We start from the raw sequence: 19480 nt of genomic DNA, 5'->3' as shown, positions 1-19480 counted from the left end.
AACGACACGCAGACATTGGCTGATACGATAAATATTCTCCTGCCGGCGGAGCGCTAGGTGGCACTCGCTGCAGATGCAGTTAGGCTCCGGCACCGTTGAAACCTGTCGCTGGAGCGATCGATGCGGAGCTGCTGTGTAAATGCTGGGAATCCGATAATGGATGCTGTTATCTACTCCAGCCATGGGAGTTACCTGGCTCCAAAAACCTAATAGTGGGAGGGGGGGGTGGTGGACATCATGCTTGAGGAAGGGAAAAGAGCGGCTGCTCCTGCGAAAATATCACACACGTTTGATGAGAAAGCATGTCGACTTCTTTGGATTCAAGGAGGGTTTAATGTGACAGAATGGATTCGGAATATTACCGGGATCAACTGTGGAATCTGTCTGGTTCAAACACGCTTTGCTGAATGATGCCAGTGTTGGAACTTGCCGCTGTGCTGCCTCTGATGGTAGATCAGAAGAAGGTGTCGAAACAAACCGGATGGCAGTTCGGTGCAGAGCTCAATTCGTGACAGTGTCTCACTAACGAAAGCCCAACTTCTTTACTTCTGTTTGCTTTGCAGTTCAACAGAGATTGAACTTGAACTTGTGTTGTTGTTGTCGTTGGCTTCTGATGGCCTCTGGTGAGGCGTATTGACCGCGTTCGTGCGTTCACCTAAGAGGCTGCTCGAATGACCCCTCTGCAGACGGGGGATGATATTACCCTGCTCCTTATTCCCTGCCCTTCTGGCCAGGCTGACAATCACACAAGTGAGAGAACTGGTCCATTTCAGCCAACGATTTCATCATCCCCATTGCCATTGCGACCTGCTAGATTTACTCTAAAGGTTGGGGGCATATCGACCCGGTCCAGACAAAAGTGCTCCGAGCTTTCTTGTTTTGTTTATGACCATTTGTACACTGGTGAATTTCCCGCAGCCTCAGCAGTGCAACACATCTTCGCATTCCCCTCGTTTTGTCTTCATTCATGCAGGAAATTACGTTTACTCCTCAGCTGCTGGACGGACATGATGAGGGCAGCGTCTCTGGGTTCACTCCTGCATAGGAGGTGATGGGGAAACTGTGGCAAATGAGCTGTTTTATAGGGAATGGGATGGCGAGCTGTTTGAGCTCTGGAGGCAGGTAGCCGGAGTTAGCGGCTAACTGGGAGGACAGCAGCAGCAGCTGGAGGCGTTAACGTTGTATGGACAGCTGAGGGTTCAGGAGTTACGGTTAAATATGTAATCTTATTCCATTGTTTACAAAGCGCTGCTTGTGACGCACAAGTAACATCAAACTAAACTAGATGATGTTGTCTTTCTCATCCGTTTTTTCTTTATTTACAGGACACTCGCTTACAATGTAAGAGGGGTATTGTTATGATGACGTTACTCTGTTCTCTGTAATTCAAGAACAAGGTTTTCATTATGGCAGAATTGTGCAATTCCTGCACATATCTGAAGATGTTTTAAAGGTTTCCTTGATGTTTCCCTCATAGACTAGTCAAACCTAGCAGGGCTGCTGCACTTCTTTATTAAACTCATACTTGTGTAGCATCTAAAAAATAAGAGATAAACACATATTTGTCCCAAGAGCTTCACGTTCCATTGACTGTCGTTAAGACACATTTAAGAAAAGCAGCAAAGCTTCACAGTAAATAATCCCCGAACAATCGCAGAAATGAGTAAAGTGGAGAGTTTCCGCGGGTTTCATCCACTTCATTATCTACTCCCACTGGTGGTGCCCAAGGGCCAAAAGGGTTAAACATTTTTACCAGTAGGGTCAGTCACATTTCTCTGTGTTGATTGTGGCTCTTTCCTGGAGTTACAGTAGCTGCAGTGTGCACTGACCCGGGGGGGGGCGGTGAGTGGTGGGAACAGAAGGAGCGGAGCAAAAGGTTGAGGGGAACTGTAGGAGAACATTAGGGGTCCCCGTGTGTCACTGCTGTCCAATCCTTGTTGTACTTGAGACAAAGAAGAGGCGGAATAAAGTGGCACTGCAGGGATATCTGTGGTCATTCGATAGTTCGTCGGCGTTCACGCCCGCTACGGCGTTTTGTTGGTGTTGATCAGAGGGCAGGCTGGTCGCAGCCTTGGTGTTGAGTGTTTCCAGGAGCGATTAAATATTTACCAGTGATGAGAGTGTGTAGGCCGGCTCGCAAACGAGCTTGTTGACCTCTGGGCTGCTGAATCAGGAAGTGGTATAGCTGACGCGAGTGCAACCTTGTGGCCTGTGTAACCGCGTGTGCATACATGGTGTTGGCATAGCAACTGCATTTTGTTTTGCGGTCACGTGCTGGAAGTCGATTTATGCACAAGCACTTGCATTTAAATACACACACACACACTGAGCTGTCCTCATTTATCAGCTTATTTATGGTTTAGCTCAGTTTCACAAAGGTTACACAAAGATGATGTTGATGATGATGATGAAGGTGACTGCATCTGAACGCTTTGTCAGCTGAGCTTTCTTCTCATTTCTTGAGCTTGGAGACGATGCTTTCAATGTCACTCTGATGTGACCTCGACCTCAGCTTGCAACCGCTCCATTAAGACCTAATGTGGGGAAGGTTGTTGGCACATTGTTTCCACATGATTTACATAAAGACACTGGAATACAGAGGAGGATAAAGGAACAAATAGCACTCAATGGACTTTGCTCCACTTTTGAAATCTTTCAGTCTTTTGACCTGACTGAACTCTGCTTCAAGGCAGAATAATGTACCTACCTCTTTACGTAGTGTCTCCAGATTCCTTTTATCTTTTCTCTTTGGAGACTCTTTGGAGATGAGATGCATCTGACTGTGCTTCTTTGTCCCTTTGGGTTTGCTAATACTACAATTTTTGTGCCAAAACATTTGGAATTGAGAGTTGATTCCTGCCTGGAGCTGTTCCCATCAGCAGAGCGATATTTACTTGTTTGCACACCTCTGTGGACACGAGCTGCATTCGCTGTGCCGTTTGTAGGCACTCTCTATGTAGTTGGAGTTCAGGTCAAACCACGAAAATTAACTGTGAATTTGACGTTGTTTCTTATAAAAGGGCAGTCGTCCAACTTAATCTTTTGACTCGCAGCTCTGTGACTGAATAAAAACTATTAAAAGATAATGCGTCACACGGGCGTCTGCTGGGCCTTGCCCCCTCGACAGGGCCTGTAATAACAACTATGGACGTGCCTTGGAGCTTCACTGAGCTAAACATTGCACATTCCACTGCAGCTTGTAACGTCGGCAGAGGGACAGGAAGTGAAGAGTGAATCCAGATCCATCTGAAGAAGACTTCAGCTCTCTCATTTGCCGCCGCTTTTTGTCCAAATTCGATCGATAGGTACAGTTTCCATTGAGTTTATCTAACCACAGATTTTAGCAGAAATCTCACAAATGGCGTGTGACAGATGAGATGAAATCATTGCCAGAGACTGTTGTCTGAAAGTAAAGATAAATATAAGCAGCACAACGTTATAGCAGTCTCACACCACCAGGCTGCCACGTGAGTGTTTTCCTTAGAAAAAGAAAAAAAAATCTGCCTTTGATTGATGCCACAGGAGCAGAAATCAAAACTGCTAGCTTGCGCTGATGCCAGCACAGCGGCACAGACTCTGAGGTGGCTTTGACAGCATCAGAGATGGTTGGTGTTACACAACTACATCCTGTGACAGCGTATGGGAGTCATCCCAAATCCGCACTCGTCGCAGGTCCTAGATGTCGCAGAGCGGCGGGCTGTCTTCAGGACGTCTGCCTCCAATCTATAAGAATGTTCATTGCTGTCAGGCTGCTCATTCTTCCTCAAGTCCTCCATTTTCTGGCTCAAAAATGACTCAGGTGGTGAGCAGAGAGGCACTCCGAGGTTGACATTTGGGTGCTCTTTGCAGTACCCTCAAATTATGCCTCACTGTTCCGTCTTGGCCTCCTTTGCTTTCCTGGGCAACAGTGCCATTAATATCTCAGCACTTCCCTTAATTTCCTGCGTGTGTTACGCTCCTAGATAGATATGACACTAATTAGCTGAGGGAGATATTTAGGGATCCACTTTGGGAAGCATACATCTGTTACTCTTAAATATTTAATCACTGTTTCATCACTTCCTTTGATTAAACATTACGCCTCTTTTGAAATCATATTTTGTTGTGTGGAATATCGGATCTCGGTGTCTGAACATCCTGTATTTGGAGTCATCATGAAATCCTTTGCATGAACTGAGTCACGAACGCGTCTCGTTTAGTGTGCCTGCTGCGCTCCGCTTTCATCAGGACCAGTGGCCATGCTAGCATGTAATCACAATAAATGTCAAAACAACCCTGTTTAATCTGATTTCCACACGAATGCTATCTACAAAATGTACTGTAATTATTCTCCAGCAGTTGTCTAATGGCAGTAATTAGTTATCCTGGAATTAGACCAGTCAGAACAACTGTGCATGTCAAAAAAAGCCCATTTTCTGGCCAGCTGTTTGTTTGTTGGTCACTTCTTCTCAGCATTAGCGGTCGGCCTGTGTCACCTGAGGCCACGGGAGCCATGTTGGTGTCAGGATTGGTTAATAGAAGGGAAAGCGTTCAAAAAAACCCCACCAGGTGTGGAGAAGAGAATAGCAATAAGTGTGTTTAGGATAGGGAACACTTCTAGGATGGCGCCGCTACTGTTTATGCCTTTGTATTGCTGTTTTGTTTCATGTTTGGTTTTTCAGTGTTTTTTTTTGGTTTTTTTTAAGGAAATCTCCAAGTCTCACCTTAACATAATGTTACCGAGTCAGAATGACTGGACATTTTCTGCAATGACGCCCTCACATCAACGCTATTAGTATGAGGTCATTTGTAACCTCTTCAGACCTGACTTAACCTGTATGAAGCGGACAGAAAATTTAAGGTTCTTTCTGCCTGCACAGAAACAAGATGCTGATTTTAGGGACTATTTAATTGATTCTTAATGGCAAGAAGGCTACAGGAGCCGACCTCATGTCTGCAGTTTTCATCAAAGAAACTCCAGGTTTTGAGAAGGAATTCTGCTTCTTTCTAAATAAGTGTCTTTTATATGGGGGATAGGTTGACACTGCTCAGGTGAGCTCAAGAACCCTGCTTAAGTATTTACTCTCATTGTTTCATACCCATATAAGTGCTGAAGCTAAAAGCTGCCCAAATGCTCCTTTCTTTTTGTGTGGAGCCATGTGTGGCAGAGCCACCGTCGATCTGAAGTGTTTGCCACTCAGGAAGTTAATTACAGTCCTCGCTCACAGCATCTGCTACAGCAGAAGACATCAAGTAGTCTTTTATTTGATGACTGGCAGGGTCTACAGGACTGTCCACCTCGTTTTGAGGCTATATTTGAGTTCTGGTTGCTGTAGAAGATCAATTACAACAGGCCCAGAAGACTCACTCTCTGTGCTTTTAGATAAATATTTGTTTTCTATCAAAATGAAATTTCCGAGTGTCTGTTTCAGTGTCACTGTGGCTCACTGTAGGAAACAACTGAAGCTGGAAGTTACTGCCTTTGTTTGATCACACCACAGAGGCGGTGCATTGAAAGGCCTGCAGTGGTCCAGCAGCGCTTCTGACGAGGACCAGGAGAGAACCGCTTCCACGTGCACGCTCGCACACATGCGGATTCTAAATGAGGAGAAGCAGCGAGGCTTGAAGATGCCCTCTCTCCTCTGGTTGCCCACCATCATTTCACCCCAACATTCCATTAAAGCATCCTGTTCTCGTCTTCAGCTGCTTCCTTAATCTTCCATCACTACCTTTCCTAGAAATCTAATTTATCATTCTGTCTTGCAGGCCTGATAAAGGCCAGCTATTTTTTTTCCTTTAATACCATTTGTTAAACTCTGTTGGTTCGAGCGCCCTTGACTGTCCTACCACATTTCACCATCTTCCACCTTTTGTACTCTCAAAGTTTCTGAAGCAAACTTTCACTTTTCTGCCGTGTAAATCATTTAAAAAGCTGGAGTTCTGACTAAATGTCACCCAACCGGTCCAGTCAATGAGCAAGAGCGGCAGATGGGAAATTAGCTTTGGTACTCAAGCCGGCTGGACTTTGCTCTGACAAATGTACGGAGGTGCACGCCCCAATCATGAGCTTCTGGTTACAGCCCAAAGAAGAAAATGACATTATGGTGGCTTATCTGTACGCGGACACGTGCAATAAAAGCGCATAAATGCTTGATCGCATGTAGTGTGAGTCAGGGGGTTGTGTTTCTGCACGTTAATTGAGCCTCTCCAGAAGGGTTTTAGCACGTATCGCAACTGTTCGTGGTCGCCAGCCGACCTTGTTACAAAGCGATAACGTCTGCAGACCCAGGAGGTGTGTTTTATTTAGGGGAGATGGTTGTTTGAGTGAAGTGCCTGCCAAGTGAGGGTCCCCTTATCTGGGTTTATCATCGACGTTAACGGCGGCAGTTGGTAGTTTGGAGGCTTCGGGGGTGATGGCTGCCTTCCAAACACGCATGCACCACACGCAGGAAGGCGGGGACATAGTTTACGGCCTATTTCCCAGCCTGCCTCTGTGCGTAAAGGGTGCTGTAAATCTTGTGCTTCTGCCTTTTTTGTGCTGTGTTTACAAATCTGCCATCTGCAGCTGATTCGCTTCTTTCCTTTTGTAGGTTAAATCATCAGGAGTCTGACTAGAAGAATGTACAGAGTTGGTCCATCTGTAGATTCACTTCATTCCCTTCCTCCATCCATTCATGTCTGCTGTGGTCCCTTGTTGTCATGGTTACTGTGCCCTTGCTAGTGTTGCTAAGCTGTGCTAAGACTGTGACTTGTGCTGTTGAGAGCAGTAAGGTATTTGGTGAAGACTGTGCACCTACATGGTTTTCATTAATAATTTACAGATTTTTTTTTAAAAAATTCATTCATTTTTTTAAAATTCAATCTGTTTCCCAACACTGTCACACATGAGCAGGGCTACTCCGACAAATCAGCGTCGTTAATCATGGCGCGCGCATGCATGCGCTCTGCCTCTTATCTCTGCATTCTGAAATGATGTTAGTCCGGCTCCATGATTTAAAGGCCGCAATGATGTAGTACATCATTATTACTTCCTAGGAGAAATACAAATAGACCCGTGCACGGTGGTGACTCTGGCATGCACTCACATGCTGTACTGGTGTTTCAAAGGTTAAAAAAAAAATCCTCCTATTGTTAAAATGAAGGCCGGAGAAATGTTACCTGGAAACATCATGCAAATAATGCATCCCGTATTCTTGTGCGCGTCCTTGCCACGGGTGCTTGATTTTGTCTCATAAAAGGATGTTGGGAGACGGAGATTAAGAAACACAGTTGCCATAGTTTCACTCTTTCCTGTCTCGGTTTTGATCAAAGAGAGACGTTCAAGCACGGCTTCATTGACATGTTTGATCAATTCAGATTCACATTTCCACTTGGAGGTTTCTCTTTTTCTACATTTGTTGGTTTATTTTTTTCATTTTCACCCCCCCCCCTTCCTTTTTTTCCTATACAGTAGGAACATGTAACCTTTGACCGCTGTTGCCATGGTAGCACCAGGATGCAGTACAGGGAACGTAAATGCAAATTACAACATTTTCTGGAACATTCACAAATGACAGATAATGCTGCAGATCTGTTGAAAGTTTAAAAAATGTGCATTTTCTTAGTAATTTAAATAATATATAGATAGATATCAATATATAAAACTGTTTTTTTCCTGCAGAACAGCAGGTTGAAATCCATTTAAGATAACTATTCATTATATACATCAGTGTGATGCTATGTTACTGATGGTGGCAGGTGCCTCATCTTGCCCTTTTTATGTAAATATGCAACCTCACCACTAGGTGTCACTAGTGATGGTTTCCATGTGTCGGGTCAAAGCTTGGAATGGGATTTTTTTTTTCCGACCTCTGGTTACAAGTCAGAAAAGCAGGATGGGCATCTGATGTCAAGCAGTGTTGAAATGGGTACGAGTGAATATCAACGCATGGTGATGCTCTACTACGGTAACGGTTGTCATAACAACATAATGAGCCATGATACATCCACGGTGACTAATTAGTGACACAGAAATACTAAGTAGTAGTAGTTAGATTGGTTTAAAAAAAGAAGAATGTTATGTGGCTTTACCATGAGTCCATATGTAAACAATAGTCAGACGAGTCGCGTGGTCCGACTCCTGGAGGATTACAACGTTGTTTTGAGTCACGAATGTTGTAGTTTGGATATTTATACAAAGTGCAAAGCCACAGGAGGGAGAAAGCGGGAAGCTGACTAAGACAAGCTGCTATTTTAAAGTCTCTCCGGCTGGTGTAAAGAGTTTGAGAGTGGGAGCGATTACGTGATGATGGAAAAATAAACGGCGAGAGAAATGATGCTCCAGCGTAGCTTTTGTATGTGTGTTTATGACCTGAAAACCTCCACGTACGCTGCAGACCTGCACTTTTCCCCAGCAGACGGCCAGCTTAGCTTCACAGCGATGACCTCATGTTGTACATTAGCGGCATCTTTCTTCCCTACCTCTCTCATCCATCTCTCCCACTTATTCTCCTTCCCTTTAGCTTCTTCCTGACATTTGGGTGACCCCTCTGACCGTCTCCGTCACTGCAGATAATACACAACCCCATCAAGGCCTCCTGTCAACCGGTGCAACGCAGAGCTGCCTATCATCTTACTACTGCTGCTATTAATATTACAGATGCCAACATGGGATTTCCTGTAGCATCCATGCTAATCCTGTGCTACGTCTAAATCTAACCTCCTGAACTATTGTCTAAAGCGGTCGTGTCTCTTTACACTTCCTTGTGTCATTTGGTGATTTTCAGCATACCAAAGGCTGAGTTATTGGTCATTATCTGTTTTTAATGCATTGAACGTGCGCCTGTGTATCCCATTGCTGTCACAGAGGAGCCAGATGGCAGCGTCTGCTAAGGAACGGGTATTAACCTTGGTCAGAGGTCAAAAGACATGATGGTCACCTCTCGACCCTGCCGGATGACTTGGCACTAATCACGAACTGCTAAACTAATCCCTTAAAGCTCATCCCGTCATCTTTTCATGGGATAGAACCAAACGTGGGGTAATGCCGTTCAGTGTGAGGTTTAGGGTTACAATCCTTTACAAAGACTTGAACGCACCGCGATAGTGCAGCCGCGAGGGCGAACATCTGCCGGGAAACCCCGACACGTCTGTGATGGAAGGTAAGGTGAAGGGGTAGAAGGAGTCAAAGGAAATGTGCTAAATGTTGGACAGAGGTGTGTGGCTGATGTGGAGAGCTAAGGACTGAAGCAAAAGTGTGAATGATTCAGCCCTGCTCCTGTAAAAGATGAGCAGGGTGCCGGGAAGACAGAAACAATGAGAGATGATGAAAGACGAAGGGTCCAAAACTGCTGCCCTGTGCACGCCGCAGTGCTGAGAGACTGATGAATGTCAGTTGTTGGGCTCTGAAGGATAGAACAGTCATAACTCCAAAGCCTTAACACTTTATCACCTAACAGCTTACGGTCATTTAGGTCAAAGGCAAGGCTAAAGTCCAACAATGGCCCCTGACAACGCCCACATCCTTTAACCAGCCCTGAGTCACTTATGATCGTGTTAGACAGGTCACCTGTCGTTCTCTCTGAGATCAGACTGCATTTCCTATTGTGGACTAGCTTTAGTAGCTGGATAGTTATAATAATCTACATTTTATGTTAGCAATATTACTGTAGATATAACTCGATGGCTCGGCAACCGGGAATATTGTCTTAACTGCAGAACACTGGATGAGTTTGTTTTCCTGGGCGAGTTTCGAAACTGTAAAAGTTTTTCTTTTTAAATGCCGGCAGAACTGAGAGCACAATCGTGCCTTCAAAAGAAAGGAAGCATTTAGCTCACTGGCTTTGCTTTTATCACCATGCAATACCTGTTTATTATTCTCTTATTCCCAGGTGTGTGTGTGTGTGTGTGTGTGTGTGTGTGTGTGTGTGTGTGTGTGTGTGTGTGTGTGTGTGTGTGTGTGTGTGTGTGTGTGTGTGTGTGTACACTCATGCAGATGCAGATAAACTCTGTTACAGTAATAAGACTCCACCATGCTTGGTTAGATGATGGAGCTGCTGTTTCTCTCTGTCAATCCTACTTATTTATGTCATCTTCCGCTGCACCCCCCCTCCTACCGTCTCTCTCTCTCTCTCTCTCTCTCCTACCGTCTCTCTCTCTCCTACTGTCTCTCTCTCTCCTACTGTCTCTCTCTCTCCTACCATCTCTCTCTCTCCTACCGTCTCTCTCTCTCCTACCGTCTCTCTCTCTCCTACCGTCTCTCTCTCTCCTACCGTCTCTCTCTCTCTCTCTCTCTCTACTGTCTCTCTCCTACCGTCTCTCTCCTACCGTCTCTCTCTCTCCTACCGTCTCTCTCTCTCCTACCGTCTCTCTCTCTCCTACCGTCTCTCTCTCTCCTACCGTCTCTCTCTCTCCTACTGTCTCTCTCTCTCCTACTGTCTCTCTCCTACCATCTCTCTCTCTCCTACGTCTCTCTCCTACCGTCTCTCTCTCTCCTACTGTCTCTCTCTCTCCTACCGTCTCTCTCTCTCCTACTGTCTCTCTCTCTCACTGTCTTACTGGAGCCATTTTCCAGTGAAACAGGTGGACACAGACTGAAATCCTTCTTTCATTCATGCCATTTTAAGAGCTCTCTCTCTTTCTCCTCCCTTTTTAGTACATCCATTCATTTTATGGCTCCTTGTTCTAAACCTTCTGCCTTTACCCACAGCTTTCTGTGGCAGCTTCTGCTCTGCTTCTGCTCTGCTTTGCTGTAATTGGTCACAGAACCAACACAAAGGTTTACAGTAGAGCCGCGCTGACACCGGGAACATGTCCTTACTTGGCCACAGCTTCTATCAATCATGTACACTGGTCTGTCTGCACACCTTTACTGGCCCCGTGTGGTTACCACTGAGCATTACATGGACTGCTTTTCACCTGTTGACTTCTCAGGAACCAAGTTATATATTTGTACCTGATCAATCAGATCGCATTTTGCACAATCTGATAACTTGTCAGAAATGGACTAATGATTGGATATTTACGTTCCTTTGAACACGCCAGCTGATGGATGAGCCAGAGCTCCACAGCTCACATGTATTCCCTGTGTTCTCTAAACATTAATCACATAATTAATGTGAGTTGGTTCTCTAAGGTTTGAAAGGTATATGCTCTCTTATTAAATAGAGATGGATGGTTTTTAGCTGTCTTCCCATATTACTAGCGCTCTGGATGAATTCCATTTACTAGACAGGTATTGAATATGTGACAGAAGCAGATTTATGTTCGGCTGCACTTAAAAACCTGCCGGACTGACTGTCGCAGGGGGACGGAGCCTCTTATATTTCCAGCCTCATTCATTTAGATATACTGGAACTCCAGCCAGCCCGTCGTGATGAAATTGCCTTTGGGCCGCCCCTATTCACATGCGCTTGTGCCCACCTTCCTCCGATGTGTCTCGTTCCAGTTTCCAGATGTGAATCCCCCCCCTCCATCCCCCCAACCGGGTCGTTTTGAACTCTCCAGAAAACTCACAATGAGCAGCTTCCTGGTGCGACACAGCCGCGTCCGTCTTTTCGAAACCACCCTTTACTTCCCATTTGAGTGCGCATGCTGTAGTTTCCCCACCGTGCGCTCGCTCAGACTCGGACGCTGTCTTTCTGTGGCACCGTGAGTCACCTGTTGGCACAGGTCACATGGAAGCATCGGGGCAAAGAGATGTGGAGGTTCCTATTTCGCACCAAAACCCAGACAGGAGAGGCAAGTGGACGCTCTGTTTCGTGCGCGTGTGTGTCGATAACCGTGTGTGTGGCCCTGATGCTTCAGGAGGCTGCTGTGGTCTTTTGGGGAGGAGACAAGGGGCTTTTCTTTGTGTGGGCGGATGCGAGACCCTGATCCTAGATTGTGGAGGATGTGTTTTAACTTCCATATCCTTCCGTCCTGTGACACACAGCATGTGGTTACTTTTCAGGAGTTAAAAGAAAGTTGCAGTTCTAGATTTCATTTCTACATTAGCCGCCAGCCTATGAATCAGTAACTCAGTTCAGTGATTTCAGTTTAGAGGCTGGAGTAAAGATGGTGCTGTTTTGGTTTTGTTTTTTCAAATTTTTGACAGTTTATATTTTTAGATGGGGGTTAAAGCTCCCCCTGACATATGTTTGATTGCTAAAAGCGACAAGGAAGTGAGCTCAGCATGAGAGAAAAAAGGAAGTAACAAGTAGGAGGAAAGAGAGGTTTCCTGTCACCCGTGTGGCAACCATAACCACCTTGAGTTTTTTATTTTCTTTTTCATCCCCCCCTCCCACCCCTGTGAGAGTGTGTGCTTCTGTCCAGAGGAAAGTAAATGCAAATATCAGCCCCTGTGTCTGTAAATGAATTGAGACTCCATGCCCCCCCCATCCTCACAGCGGCACGCACAGATCACCTGGATAGAGCGGGACTTTTCCAGTATTAGAGCAAAGGAGAGCTCCGGCCGCTCTACTCTTCATCAGGTCAGTCCACCCCCCCCCCCCCCCCCTCCACCGCTCAGCCAGTGCTTCAGCTTACGATTGCTCAATCACACCGCTGCCTTTGTAACTTCCAGCTAAAGCGGTGTTGCATTTCTCTTCTGTCTAATTTGCACGTTGCTCATAAGGATGTGTTAAATCTGCAGACTGGGAGATGAACTTGGCCAGGAATAGACTGTTATGGGAAGGAAGTCGGGAAAATCTCTGTCATCGGCTGATGATTGTCTTAATCATCTGTCAGAGGTCTCTGGGAGACCTCATCCTCCCCATCTGCCTCCCTCCTTCCTCTCACTGCTCGAATCGTGCGTGAGGAAGCGGGAGCGAGGTGCGGTCCTGCATCAGAAATGTTGTGACATGTGCACTCGGGTGTTTGCTTATGTTTGAAAAGGGATCTGCACGCTAGTTGGGATAGTTATAGGGTATAACAGAGGTCAGGGGTCGAGTGAGTCATCAGAAAGTGTTTTGAATCATTGTTTCAAACTTTAGATTTTGTTCCGTTTCAGTTTTCTCTCTGTCTCTCCCTCTCTGTCTCTCGCTCGCTCTCTGTCTCTCTCTCTCTGTCTCTCGCTCGCTCTCTGTCTCTCTCTCTCTCTGCCACTGGTGTGTACGTGTGTGACTTGTTGGGTGCAGGACTGAGAATAAGTGCGTACTCTTCCTTCCTGCTCTGCTCAGGGGTTCTGGGTTCAGCTGCAGTCAGTGTCTGAGGACACGCAGGACCGATCAGACCTGCTCAGAGAGGAATGGAGAGACGCCAGGCGAGATAACGGAGGAGAAAATGAAGATGAAGAGTTAATAAAAACATTATAGCAGAGGGGCCCCTGCTGAAGGCCTCTGCAGAGGGATAGATAAAGAGAACAGGCCGAGAGGTTTTTCCATATTTACGTGCTTTGCTCAGAGCCGATACTAGCGCGAGTGGACAAATCAGGGCAGCACGTCAGCGATGAGGTGAAGTTCGAGAGGATTTATCCGAGGCATCGCCCGGGTCGCCGCTCCGTGGTTGGGATGAAGAATCAGAAGTCTGGGCGATGTTGAGATGGAGAAAGAGAAGAAAAAGTTTAACCTAAGCAGCTTGCTGAGAATCTACCTGGGCAAAAATAAGAAAAGCCTTCACTGTCACAGCTGCAGACCGCCGCCAGCATCAGACACCAGCACCGAACCCGCACCGCCCCCCGGCAGGGACTGGACGGTAAAGTTGTCACAACTTATTTACATCGGCGTCGCGGGCGTTGGCCTCAGGAGAGGTTGTGGTGGACTCGTGGACGGCACTTGCCAAGTGAACAAGCCCAGAATCTGCAGCTGATTAGCACTGTTGTAGCTTGTTTTGCTGGGGGGAAACAAGGCTTTTGGTTTCGTTGGTTTCCTGTTGTCAAATTAAATCTGCAGTGCAGGTTTGTCTCTGGGCATCGCGCTCACCTAATGATGAATTAGTCTCTTCTTTTGAGTGATCGTTTAACGCTGACATAGGTTCCTTATTTTGGATGTTTGGGACAAAGAGGAGTGTAATAATTACTAAAAAAAAACCTCTCATTTTACGCTCTTCTCAGAGCAGATAAGCAGTATTTTACTATTTTTGCCTTTTATAGTCAAATCTTTTGCTGATTTGTGATAATTGACAAATAATGACTGTTTAAGAACCTTTTTTATTATTTTGGGCAGCAGGATAAAACATGTTGATTAAAATGGGGAACAGTTCATCTGGAAACGGCCTGAAGAAAACAACGGTGATTATTGTGCCGGTGCTGGTGAATTAATGGAGCAGAGAGAAGCACTTCTTGGTTCCTGTTGATGCTCAGCTGTAGCGATCTGTTGTGGCTGTCACAAGACCAGCAGCAACTTGCGGGTAGAACACTGGAGAGGCGTTCAGCAGCACCTTCTTTAGAACTGACAATTTACGGTCATTAGTTCGCTGCCATCACTTCCTGGAACTGCATTCAATCATTCTTCAGCGTGTTTCCCCTTTTTCTGGTGAAGTGTTAATGATGCTAGCGACGTTTTCTCCGGCGTCCTGTACAAACCTGTTTCCTTGGGTTTGCGACTCTCTCACATCTACTGTTTTGCTCTCTTTAGGAAGATGGAGACATCAAGGAGATCAACATTACCCACGTGGTCAAGGAGGGCTCGGAGAAGGCTGATGCTTCTCAGTTTGAGCTCCTCAAAGTTTTGGGTCAGGGGTCCTTTGGCAAAGTAAGTCGCTTATCCGAGCCCAGTGGGTTAAACTGCTTCCTACAGATTAAGTTTATGCAAATTCTCACCACACTTTTGCTCCATTTTACTGTAAGTAATTCCCAGAAGACTTCAGAAGAGCCCCAGTTACCTAAAAAAAAGAACCATCATTTCTCACAAAAGAGCTCTTCGTAGTTTTCATTTCGAAATGAAGAGCTTTGCTGTTGCCACCTACAGAGAATCTGCAGCTCTGCAGATCAAAACCAATTCAGGACGGAGGAGACGGGGTCAGAGTTGGTGTCACCTGGTTACAATTAAGAAACAACCAGATCCTTCATCTTGAGTCATCTCACATTGAATCCAGAGCATTGTTATTTGATGAGCTGTGAAACCCAGAAGTCACGTGGAGACCCTGGAACAAACAGTGCACAGAAGTCACTTCTTAGATGTGTGCGCGGGGGGTTGTGTGGAGTGTGTGTGTGTGTGTGTGGGGGAAGGGGGGGAAGGGGTGTTCCACCGTGTTCCACCGTGAGAAAATCATCTTGTTTTTCTGTCGTCTTGCAGGTGTTCCTGGTACGAAAGGTGACGCCTCCAGATGCCAACCAACTCTACGCCATGAAGGTCCTGAAGAAGGCGACGCTGAAAGGTACAGCGGCCTGAGGCGACAAGTTGTCGCCACGGGAACAAAACTGGCGATCCAACGCTGGGGTTGATGCTAACCTGGATATTCCAGATGAACAGATGTCCTGTGTTTGTCGCCGGCGCAGAGCTGAAACCTGCGTTTTCAGTTTTGTGGCGATGTTTTGAAAACGCTGGAGGGTGTGTCCCTTTCCTGTGTGTGTTTGTAAGACCACCAAAAAGCCACAGTGCCGGTGTGTTTTTGGTAAATGTGCTGTGATTATGCACAACTCTGCGTTTTCTTTGTCTCTCTTGAAGCAGCTGCTCTGAGATTCTCCCGTGACGCTCCTTTTTTATTTTTACAAACTCGCTTGTCCTCCAGTGAGGGACCGCGTCAGGACCAAGATGGAGAGGGACATCCTTGCCGACGTCAACCATCCGTTTGTGGTCAAGCTGCACTACGGTGAGTCAGCTTCCCGTCCCGAGCCTGGGATGACCGATTTCCCGACTCTGTCATGGCTTCAAATGCCAGAAAATGCTTGCTGTTCCCGCCTTATTGAACGTTTGTGTTTGCAGCGTTCCAGACCGAAGGGAAGCTCTACTTGATCCTGGACTTCCTCAGAGGAGGGGATCTCTTCACCAGGCTTTCCAAAGAGGTGAACACGATTGCGTTGCTGAAATAATTCCGTCACGTATGAGGCGCTACCATCATCTCCTTTCCCCCCCTCACAGGTGATGTTTACAGAAGAGGATGTAAAGTTCTATCTGGCAGAGCTGGCATTAGGACTGGACCACCTCCACAGCCTGGGCATCATATACAGAGACCTCAAACCTGAGAAGTAAGGACCGACAGAATCCCCAGACTTTATACATATGGATAAATGCATCTTTTTAATAATGGATGCTCCAGTTTGGACCTGGTTGCTGTTAGAAAAATGCATTTGTCAGTGTTGCAGCCACCTCTGAAGTCTTTAGTTTAGCGTTTTGCACCGCAGAGGTTCGAAGCCCCTTCTGAAACCGTGAGAACTATCTTTTCTAAACAAAACCAACCGCCCCCTTCTTCATTTCCGACCCCTCGTCACTTTTGATTGGCGCTCCCCTTTTGGTTGGTGGCATATCGCTGCCCATAGTTGCGTGAAGTCTCCGGCCTCCACGCTCTCGCCGTGGTTTCAATGGTTAGGAGATCCAGCAAGACTCTTCCAAAATAACAAAAAAAAGCAGTTTATGTTGTGCTGCACATAAACAAAAGAGATCCTTGTTTAGCCTTCAGCAGAACAGGATGTGTGGTGCAAGGTTTTGTGAAGCTCAAAAGAATCCATCCTTTAAATATTTGAATTTATTTTATTGTTGTTTTGTAGCATTCTCCTCGATGAAGAGGGCCACATCAAACTCACGGGTGAGTCTCCCACACTTGACCTTCATTCCTCTCAGCGGTGAAACATCTTCCAGGATATTGATTACACGTTTCAGTTTCTCCCTGCCTGCGTCAATGATTGCCACCATTTATCTTCCCTAACCAGCCTTGAATTTAATGGGGCATCAGGTGACTCACAGAAGAGGCGCTGATGATCTTTTATTCATAAAAGTGTTCTGATGAGGTCTGGTTTTGTTTTCCAGATTTTGGCTTGTGTAAAGAAGCCATCGACCACGAGAAAAAAGCCTATTCCTTCTGCGGCACTGTGGAGTACATGGCCCCAGAGGTGGTCAACAGGCAGGGACACACGCACAGCGCCGACTGGTGGTCGTTTGGAGTACTAATGGTAAGCAGGAGGTAACGGTTTGGTTATTTCAGACACGGCTTGTGTACGCATAAATGATCCGTAACAAGTGTTAATTCTGTTTGCTTTGTCTGTTTCCCAGTTTGAGATGCTGACCGGCTCTCTGCCCTTTCAAGGAAAGGACCGTAAAGAAACCATGAACCTGATTCTCAAGTGGGTGTTGAGAAAATGCAGTTAGGGCGTGCTGCCCCTGCACAAACTGACCACAAACTCCGTCCCTCCTTTTCCCCCTGCAGGGCACGTCTGGGAATGCCTCAGTTCTTGAGCGCCGAGGCCCAGTCACTGCTCAGGGCTTTGTTCAAGAGGAACCCTGCCAACAGGCTCGGTATGGACCGTTTTCATATCCAGCATCAGTCTTTGGGGGGGGGGCAGAATAACGCTGCTAACCTACTTTTTATCTTTTTTTAAATGCAGGATCTGGAGCTGATGGTGCTGAGGAGATCAAGCGACATGGCTTCTTCTCCACCATAGATTGGAATGTATGCATGCAACACTTGAATATAGGCACAATCTTTCATTATGTGTTACATTATTTCTCTATATATATTTAAAACTGCTTTATTTTGTCAGAAACTCTTCAGGAGAGAAATGAAGCCTCCTTTCAGGCCAGCAGTGGCACGTCCGGATGATACCTTCTACTTTGATTCTGAGTTCACATCTCGCACCCCTAAAGGTCAGGAGAGAGAGACAGAGTGTTTTCTTCTGTGAAGCCATCAAAGCATTAAAAAAACAAACAAACAAAACCTCTGCCTTATCCCCAGACTCCCCGGGTGTACCCCCCAGCGCCGGAGCCCACCAGCTCTTCAGAGGCTTCAGCTTTATAGCATCAACTCTGCTGGAGGAGGAAGGTTCGGAGGAACAAGCCAAGCCTCAGCCACACCCAGTGGTGCAGGTGAGTCCGCGCAGGGGCGCAGGTCGGGTGCAGCCGAGCGGCAGTGCAGCAGCACTGAAACATCTGTCTCCACAGCAACTGCACGGGAAGAACCTGCTGTTCAGCGACGGCTACGTGCTGAAGGAAGACATCGGCATGGGCTCCTTCTCCATCTGCAAACGCTGCATCCACAAAGCCACCAACACCGAATACGCCGTCAAGGTATGAACGCAAGCGGCACGGAAGGATGTTTGAGAATGGAAAAGGTTCCGTTTGTCAAGGCCGGGGTCACGACCTTTCCTTTTGGGCTCCACAGATGATCGATAAGACCAGCACGGATCCTTCTGAAGAGATCGAGATTCTGCTTCGGTATGGACAGCACCCGAACATCATAACGCTGAAGGACGTGAGTGTACAGAAGCGCGGCGTGACTTGCGTAACTATCGTGACGTTTAGGCTAATGCGACCGTTTGCGTCTCAGGTGTACGACAACGGCAAGCAGGTGTTCCTGGTGACGGAGCTGATGCGAGGAGGGGAGCTGCTGGATCGGATCCTCAAACAAAAGTTCTTTTCGGAGAGAGAGGCCAGCGCTGTTCTTCACACCATCACCAGGACCGTGGAGTACCTGCACTCGCAGGGGGTGAGGGTCGCCCAAATGTCATCAACAACACTCTGCATGCTAAAAATAACGAGCTCTTCTCAAGATTAAATGCAAAGAAACATAAATATAAGAGATGAAAATCAAAATACCTGAATTGGGTTGCTGGTACTTATTTCCCATTTGATCTATTTATTTAAGAATCATCTCTCTCCAAAGCGATCGATGCCCTTATCCCCCTTATTTTCTGACTTCCAGGTGGTGCACAGAGACCTGAAGCCTAGCAACATCCTCTATGTAGACGATTCTGGAAATCCGGAGTCCATCCGGATCTGTGACTTCGGCTTCGCTAAGCAGCTGCGTGCTAACAACGGCCTGCTGATGACGCCGTGCTACACTGCTAACTTTGTGGCTCCGGAGGTTGGCGTCGTGAAATTCCCTGAACGTTATTCCCACCAAAGTCGGTATGGACAGGAATAACGGTTGCGTTTGCTGGATTTTAGGTGCTGAAGCGCCAAGGCTACGACGAGGGCTGCGACATCTGGAGCCTGGGGGTTCTGCTCTACACCATGCTGGCTGGGTGAGACCCAACGCTGGAGCTGCTCTCTTCTCTCCCGCCTACGCTTTTTGCTCACTTTGTCGCTCGTTTCCTTCGTCAGCTTTACACCTTTCGCCAACGGGCCCGAGGACACCCCGGACGAGATCCTGAACAGGATCGGCAACGGTCACTTCAGCCTGGGCGGGGGCAACTGGGAAACTATGTCAGACGCCGCCAAGGTTTGGGAGACGTCATGCGTGTCTGTGCCAATAGAAGCCGAATCAGACAGCTCCTCTTGTGACATCGTGTGAAATTCATGGTGTGTTCCCGCAGGACCTGGTGTCCAAGATGCTGCATGTGGACCCCCACCAAAGACTGACGGCCCGGCAGGTCCTCAGACATCCCTGGATCGTCCATAGGGACAAACTGCCCAACAGCCAGCTCCCGCACCACGATCCCAAACTGGTTAAG

The 19480-nt window shown here is 46.9% G+C and overlaps 1 protein-coding gene across 5 annotated transcripts in view; it reads left to right on the top strand.

The window, feature by feature from the left end:
• Positions 1-19480, top strand: part of rps6ka1 (ribosomal protein S6 kinase a, polypeptide 1) — a 31297-nt gene that overhangs the window by 10133 nt on the left and 1684 nt on the right. For 2 of the 5 annotated variants that reach the window (XM_057011945.1, XM_057011948.1), the window contains exons 3-21: positions 14511-14627; positions 15171-15252; positions 15607-15687; positions 15801-15880; positions 15957-16063; positions 16583-16620; positions 16842-16984; positions 17085-17155; positions 17239-17327; positions 17417-17481; positions 17573-17675; positions 17764-17894; positions 17970-18095; positions 18190-18279; positions 18355-18513; positions 18730-18891; positions 18975-19051; positions 19131-19248; positions 19343-19480. In XM_057011945.1, coding sequence (XP_056867925.1) covers positions 14511-14627; positions 15171-15252; positions 15607-15687; positions 15801-15880; positions 15957-16063; positions 16583-16620; positions 16842-16984; positions 17085-17155; positions 17239-17327; positions 17417-17481; positions 17573-17675; positions 17764-17894; positions 17970-18095; positions 18190-18279; positions 18355-18513; positions 18730-18891; positions 18975-19051; positions 19131-19248; positions 19343-19480 — 1977 coding nt within the window. Of the gene's footprint in view, positions 1-11535; positions 11698-12344; positions 12429-13026; positions 13630-14510; positions 14628-15170; positions 15253-15606; positions 15688-15800; positions 15881-15956; positions 16064-16582; positions 16621-16841; positions 16985-17084; positions 17156-17238; positions 17328-17416; positions 17482-17572; positions 17676-17763; positions 17895-17969; positions 18096-18189; positions 18280-18354; positions 18514-18729; positions 18892-18974; positions 19052-19130; positions 19249-19342 lie in introns of those variants that run through there. The other 3 variants (XM_057011947.1, XM_057011949.1, XM_057011946.1) reach the window with 3 other exon arrangements.

Source organism: Takifugu flavidus, chromosome 16, assembly GCF_003711565.1.
Source record: "Takifugu flavidus isolate HTHZ2018 chromosome 16, ASM371156v2, whole genome shotgun sequence".
Lineage (NCBI taxonomy): Eukaryota > Metazoa > Chordata > Actinopteri > Tetraodontiformes > Tetraodontidae > Takifugu > Takifugu flavidus.
This window is presented reverse-complemented; position numbering and strand designations above follow the sequence as displayed.